A 7,504-nucleotide genomic window follows, 5' to 3' on the forward strand; every position below is an offset into this window, starting at 1 on the left:
AGAAGAGTGATGGTCGAGGAGAGTAAGAGGAGACGGAGAGGCGAGAGAAGAAGGGGAGAGAGAGGGAGAGGGGGGATGAGAGGGGGTCGAGAGAAAAGGAGGAGAGAGAGGTCCGAGAGAGAGGGAGAGAGACGGGAGAGAGAAGGAAGGAGGACGAGAGCGGAAGAGAGAGGAAGAGAGAGAGAGGGAGAGATAGATGAGATGATCGAGGAGGGAGAGAGGGGAGGGAGAGAGGGGACGAGTAGAGGAAGAAGAAGAAGAGAGAGAGAGATAGAGGTGGAGAGAGAGAGAGAAGGAAGAGAGAGAGGAAGCACGACGCACGCACGATACGAATGGAGAAGAGCGAGAGAAGAGAGAGAGAGAGACCAGAGAGATGACGGAAAGAGGGAGAGAGCGAGAGAGACGAGAGGAGAGCGAGAGAGAGAGAGCGAGAAAGAGAGAGGGGGGAAGAGAAAAGAGCGCAGAGAGAGCGGGAGAGAGAAATATTCATCCCGCCGTCGCTGCAGCCAAAACAACAACAATAAGAACAAAAACAACAACAACAATAACAACAACAATAAGAAAACCAACAACAGTGGCATTTCGAAACGTGATTACTGATTTACTATTAATATTAGGAATACACATGATACAGAGAGAAGAGAGCGCGAGACAGAGAGAAAGAGTGAGTGAAAGAGAGAGAGAGAGAGTGAGAGAGTGAGAGAGAGAGAGAGAGAAAGACATGTTACAGGGAGACACCTCGTACTCGGACAAACACGGACCTCGAACATTGCATTGCCGATTATCCACAAGCATTGCAACTAGACGCCCGACACACCGACCAATCTAGCTAGTCCGAGTGGCCGCGTGCGCGTGCGTGCGTGCGTGTACACGTGCGCGTGTGTAACCAGTCTGCAGGGTCGAATCACGGGGAGGAACGGTGGCTACTAGCTGACATAGTCATACTGAGTGACATCCTCGCTACTGTAAAATAACGAGCTATGCTCGTCTCGCTGACTCCCGCCGCTCTCTCTCTCTCTCTCTCTCTCTCTCTCTCTTTCTCTCTTTATTTCGCTCTCCCCATCCTCTCTCCCTCCCTGTGTACACGCCGTACGAGCGACACAATAACATATTGCCTCCCGGGAGATACGAGCTGCAGTCTGACATGCTTCAGCTTTTAATGTCGCTTGTAAACTTTTTCTTTACAAACTATTGCCGCCAATATTGCAGCCCTGCCCGCATGTCCACGTACGCTAACTAACAGTAGCAGCAGCAGCAGCAGCAGTAGCAACAGCAGCAGCAGTAGTAGTAGCAGTAGCAGTAGCAGTAGCAGCAGCAGCAGTAGTAGTAGCAGCAGCAGCAGTAGTAGTAGCATGCAGCAGCAGTAGCAGTAGCAGCAGCAGCAGTAGTAGTAGCAGCAGCAGCAGTAACAGCAGCAGTAGCAGCAGCGGTAGCACAGCAGCAGCAGTAGCAGCAGTAAGAGTTTGCAACTACATTTCATCGAATATAAAACTGAATAGAATACGGAACAGCACGCATTGACGAGAGAGAGAGGGAGAGGTAGAGGGAGAGGGGAGAGAGAGAGCGAGAGAGAGCGAGAGAAAGAGAGAAGAAGAGAGAGCGAAGAGGAGGAGAGAGAGAGAGAAGGGAGAGAAGAGAGAGAGAGAGAGAGAGACGAGAGATGGAGAGAGAGACACGAGACAACAGGGAATGGATAGATAGATAAGATAGAGGAGAGAGAGAGAAAGAGAGAGAGAAACATAGACAGTAACAAGAGAAAGAGAAGAGACGAACTAGAGAGAGAAAGAGAAAGAAGAGAGAGAGAGAGAGAGAGAGAGAGAGAAGAAAAAGAGAGAAAAGAGGAGTGAGAGAGAAGAAGAGAGGGAAGAGAGAGAGAAAGAGAGAGAAAAAGAGAGAGGAAAAGAGAGAAAGCAGAGAGAGAGCTCAGCTGAATGCAACACACGTCGAAACAGTGAGAAGAAATTACATCAACTCCCGATGACAAAGCGCATGGGTAGCAGGCTGTTACTGGCCGATGCGTGTTACACGCACGTCACACCGTTATCGCACTCCTTACAGCACGCACGCAGAACATATCATCTGACACTGCCTCAAAAACAGTTAAATATTCTATACCACTTATCATGCGTGAAAACGCCGTTGCGTTTCCTAAAACGTACAAGAACACCCGTGTGTAGTGCCTGCTAATTAAAAACAATGCGTCGCGAGACATGTCGCGCCACGCATATCGAAATCAACATCGTGCCCGTCTGCTGCCATGAGCCGCATGCAACAACACCATCATGTATATACGAAAGTGGCGTCAAGACGAGGGTGGAAATCATGTTTCATGTGGGTTATAGTGCGCGCCGCTGTGGTGTATCCACCGTCATAGGCACGAACATAGACTAGAACCCTCAGCAACACGAACATAAAAATTACAGCGATTTCTGTAGCAAAGATGAGAAAGTCATCCCACAGAGAGAAAAGAGAATTTTTGTCTTTCCATTAAATAAGAGCTTCGCCATCAAGACTAGAGCTTCCTACGCAGAACGCTTCTGAATGTCACATCACGCAGCACACATATTAATAATAACTACATTTCACTATAAGACGTGCGCTCTCTAAACACACGCGCTTCAGCGTCTTCGTGTGACAACGATGGCAAATAAATAAATAAATAAATAAAATAAATAAATGGATGCAAGGAACGATTGCGCATTGGCTAATATTATAAAATAACGTGGCAAACGGCGATGTGCCGACTAACAGCTAGTCTAAAGTAGCGAACTACGTTTACTAAGTAACAACTATCAAACGCAATATTTGCTAATAATTCTTATCAAAAAATCGTCAACAGCATAAAATATAAGTCATTGCTGGAATCTGAAAATGACTAAGACGGGCTCCCTCTCTCCATGTATATATAGTTATATACGTATTATATATATATAATATATAATGAGTATATATATATGTATATAACTCAATATATGACAATACTCGTGGTTATTCTATAAGATCAGTGTGTACTAAACCTCGGGTCTGACGCATAATCAAAATTTGCATTAACATTAGCGTTAAATATTATTCTTTAAACGCGCCTTCTCTAATACATGCGTGGTGAGAAACCTAGTAAATACGTTATTGCATGATGGGTATAGTGAGAAAAGTTAAACGTTTAGAAGAAATGTTTAGACTAAGTTGTTCTGACACACGTCCACTGAACTACGATGATGTAAACCGAACAAGTGAACGTTCTATAAAAATGGCGGCGTACAATGCGTGATACTCATGAGTTGATAACGAATAACAAATATAGCTTGCCATTCTCCTCTTCACACACAACCACACACACACACACATCAACACCACACACACAACACACACAGCCCCTCGTACGCTTTCGCAAAACAGACAGATCGCACATAAACTTCCCGTCGCTCGTAAACTAACAACTGTTTTCTCGCAAAAACATTAATACCTTTGTACATGACCAGTGGCCAAAGATCAGCAATGTCTTCAGAAAAGAGAGAATTTTGTCACGTAAAGTTTGAAGACACGGCTCCGTTGTAAAGCAGTGTAATGATCGATGTTGTACGAACGCACTGCGCACTGCACGGCGCACGCACGCCACGCCACGAGCGAACACACCGCACGCACGCACGGCACGTCACGCGCCACACGAACTCGCACACTCATACATTTCTCGTCTGCGTGGATAGTGACGAGGGTCAATGTCCCCTGGCGCTCGCATTCGCTTGCCTCGCATTGTCATTGAGAATTTCACGGGCAGACCTAGTACAGCTAGAGCGCAAGTGCTGCATCTCAAGCCACACACAGCTGCACGGCTATCTACATGCCTTGTGTGTGTGTGTGATGTGTGTTGGTGTTGTGTGTTGTGTGTGATGTGTGTGTGTCGTGTGTGGTGCGCCGCATGCGTGTGTGGTGTGTGTGTGTGCGCGCGTGCGTGGTGTGTGCGCGCGTGCGTGTGTTGCGCGTGCGTGTGTGTTGCGCGGCGTGGTGTGTGTGCGTGTGATGTGTGTGTGTGTGGTTGTGTGTGGTGGCGCGTGCGTGTGTGTGTGCGCGCGTGCGCGTGGTGTCGCGCGTGCGTTGTGGTCTGCGCGTGTCGTGTGTGTGCTGCGTGTGGTGTGGTTGTGTGTGTTGTGTGTTTTGGGTGTGCGTGTGCTGCGCGTGCGTGTGTGCGGTGTGTTGTGTGTGGGAAAAGGGAGGAAGATATGAGGAATAGAAAGGAGGGTGCGGCAGCGGAGGGAGCGTGGGAAAGGAGGAAAATGCGAGATGGGGAGGGAGGGACGAAAGAATAGAGACAAGGAAGGAGGGAAGGGCGGGGAGGGAAAAGAGGAAAGGATGAAGGGGTGAAGGGAGGGAGAGGAGGGAGAGATCAGAGGAGGGAAGCATCGACGTCCAGCACAAGAGCCATGGCGATAGCTCATGTATAATGGATCAGTCACAACACAGTCGACGATAGATCCCTCAGAGTAGGAAATCACGGGGTGACAGAGTGAGAGAGAGAGAGAGGGGAGAGTGGAGAGAGAGATATAGACGGAGAGAGAGAGAGAGAGAGAGAGAGCGAGAGGGATGAGAGAGCGCCAACAGAAGAGAGAACGAGGAGAGTGAGACGGATGAGAGAGAGCGCAGAGAGAGGAAAGAGGAGAGAGAGAGAGAGAAAAAAGAAAGAAAAGAAAAAGAAGGAAAGAGAGAGTAAGAGAGAGAAGAAGAGAGAGAGAGAACGAGAGAGAGCAGAGAGAGAGGAGAGAGAGAGAGGAGAGAGAGAGAAGGGAGAGGGGCGAGGATAGAGAAGATGGAGAGAGCAAGAAAGAGAAAAAAGAGGAGAGAACAATCTAATCAGAACGGCTTTCGATCGACTTCCAATAGCATAACAAATGCATACAAGTCGGTGTCCTGTCCGCCACTACAGGCTAAAACATCATGAAGTGCACATACAGAGAGCAATAACCGCTGACGAGATACACGCATATATATATATATATATATATATAATATATATACATATAATCAGGAGTCTATCAATAGATAGATTATTGATTGATTAAAGTCTATTGATAAGACTCCTGATATAATAATATATATACATATATATAGGCCTATGTATATATATATACATACACATAAACATAGATATAAGGTGTCTTTAATATTATTTTCAGTTTGTTTTAATTACTTTAGTTTTAATTAATTTTAGATACCTTATACCGACATTCACATCTACATACATCATTAGCACCCGCTCAGATTTTAATACTTTTAATAAGGGAAAAATAATTAATAATTATAATAAATAATTAAATAATACTGAATAAGCTATACATAATATACATGAATAATAACAGAGCAGCAGCAGCAGCAGCAGGAGCAACACAAGTTCAAAACATGCACATAATATAAATAGATAGTACATAATGCCCTACCAGGGGGCAGCACAAGGCTGCTAAGATTCAGATCTTAGGTGGATATTTAGGTAAATATCTAAATATCTTAGGTTAGGACTAAGATTCAGATTAGGTTTAAGATCAGGGTTCGAGTTAGGGACATTGTAGGTAAGTTTGGGTAATGATAGCAAAAATTATGGCCCTTTTACCAAATCAGAGGCCTTGTTACACAATTCAACCGCGGTAAAAATATTCCAGCCGCAGTTACATAAAATTGTGTGTAACAAGGCTAAAGATAAAGTAAGATAAGAGAATTATTTCTGAGTACGACGGCCAAACATAGACAGAAGCCCGGCGCCCACTGCAGTAAACTCAGACTCCCCCCCCCCATGCCTACCTACGCGCCACAATCCACACATGCTAAGTCCCAGCTATGCGCCACTACCGAAACGCAAATGCAAATTCACCACACGATACTACCACGAGTTAATAATGACAAATATAATTATAATATAATAATTATTTGGCATTGTTAACCCCTGATACTACTTAACGTGGGCACGCTCGCGGCGATACTCTCCAGGGGGTGACACTCTCCAGGGGCAACACTCTCCAGGGGGTGATACTCTCCAGAGGGCGACACTCTCCAGGGGGCGACACTCTCCAGGGGCGACACTCTCCAGGGGCGACACTGTCATCCTCTTGTCTCTACGGTGGGAGGTGGCGTGTAGCTAGCTGGGGGTGGGGGGCGAGGGCAGGCGGGGAGGGAAGCGAGGGTGTACGTGTATGTATATATATATATACACACTCACATGTACATATATGTATGTATATACACGTACATATATACATGTTTATGTTCCACCGAGTATCGGCGCGACGTACAGTAAACCACGCAGTCATGATGAATTGATGTGACAGCGATGATCGATGCGACAAAATACACGCTCACTACTCACAAACACTCACAAACAATGCACACACGCAGGAAAGGGGAGAAATACGCTCTCGTCAAACCCCCTCACTCACTCACGCTCACACGCTTCTTATAAAAACAACACCACGCACAATCTTGCAGTCGTACAACAACAAGGATCTATCATCTATGTATCGCGTCGCGTATCGACCTATCGTACAGCTACATTCAAGGTTATCAAAAGTCATCCGTCATCCTCAGCGCGAGGTCACCGCACGCGGAATTGACGTCATCGCATCGGTGACCTGCCTCGGTTGACAGCATTCGATATATTCGATTCGAGTATTATACTTATTGGCAATAAATATCGACTAGCACTAGTTTCCTTTGGTCAAGTGTGATTCACGGACACTAGGCGGCGCCTCAATGTTGCATTCTTCTAGTAGAGGGCGCTCGAGTGTTGTGTTTTGCCACTAGAGGGCGCCTCATTGTTGAATTCTCCTAATAGAGGGCGCTCGAGTGTTGTGTTTTGCCACTAGAGGGCGCCTCATTGTTGAATTCTCCTAATAGAGGGTGCTCACGTGTCGTGTTCTGCCATTACAGGCCGCCTGCTGAGCCCAAGGTACATTCGTCCGAAATGTACCCAATACCCATCTCAAACTCTCATGCTGGGGAGAGTTCCACCGCAGCCAACGGACTCACAGTAACCAACCGCGTATGTAAGTTCGTTTTCGCCACGGCCCAACGTTCAGTACGTGCGGCACGGCGAGGTGTGGCATCGTTGTTACTCACGCGCGGACATCGACCGTTCAATAACTACTAGCTGCTAGGAGGAGGAGGGGAGTATCGCGGTTCCGCGCGCTCGAATCGAGAGCGGATGCTGCTCACGTGACCTTTCCGTATGACGATCTCCTGAGACACGCTGATGCCGTCGTCGTCGTCGTCGTCGTCGTCGTCGTCGTCGTCGTCTGCGTAGGGGATGCTGGAGGTCGCCAACGCTCGCTCCATCTGCATCGCAAGCGCGGCCGTCGCCACGGCAACCGCGCCCTCTTCCTCGTCGGAGCGGCGCGAGCTGCGGGAGTCGGAAACCGTTGCCGCGGCAACCGCCTCCTCCTCCTCCTGGTCGGAGAGACGAGAGCCTGCGAACGCAGACGCCGTCGCCGCGGCAACCGCATCTTCCTCCTCCTGGTCGGAGAGA

At 47.5% G+C, this 7,504-nt stretch overlaps 1 protein-coding gene across 1 annotated transcript in view; it reads left to right on the forward strand.

Annotated features, from left to right (window-relative positions):
* The first annotated feature begins 7,285 nt into the window (after window positions 1-7,285).
* The window catches only part of LOC106817618 (variable charge X-linked protein 1-like), a 2,187-nt gene continuing 1,968 nt past the window's right edge, over window positions 7,286-7,504 (forward strand). Inside the window, exon 1 of the mRNA XM_014822297.1 lies at window positions 7,286-7,405. Coding sequence (XP_014677783.1) covers window positions 7,286-7,405 — 120 coding nt within the window. The remainder of the gene's footprint in view (window positions 7,406-7,504) is intronic.

Source organism: Priapulus caudatus, unplaced genomic scaffold (genome assembly GCF_000485595.1).
Source record: "Priapulus caudatus unplaced genomic scaffold, Priapulus_caudatus-5.0.1 Scaffold1798, whole genome shotgun sequence".
In the NCBI taxonomy this organism is placed as follows: Eukaryota; Metazoa; Priapulida; class Priapulimorpha; order Priapulimorphida; family Priapulidae; genus Priapulus; species Priapulus caudatus.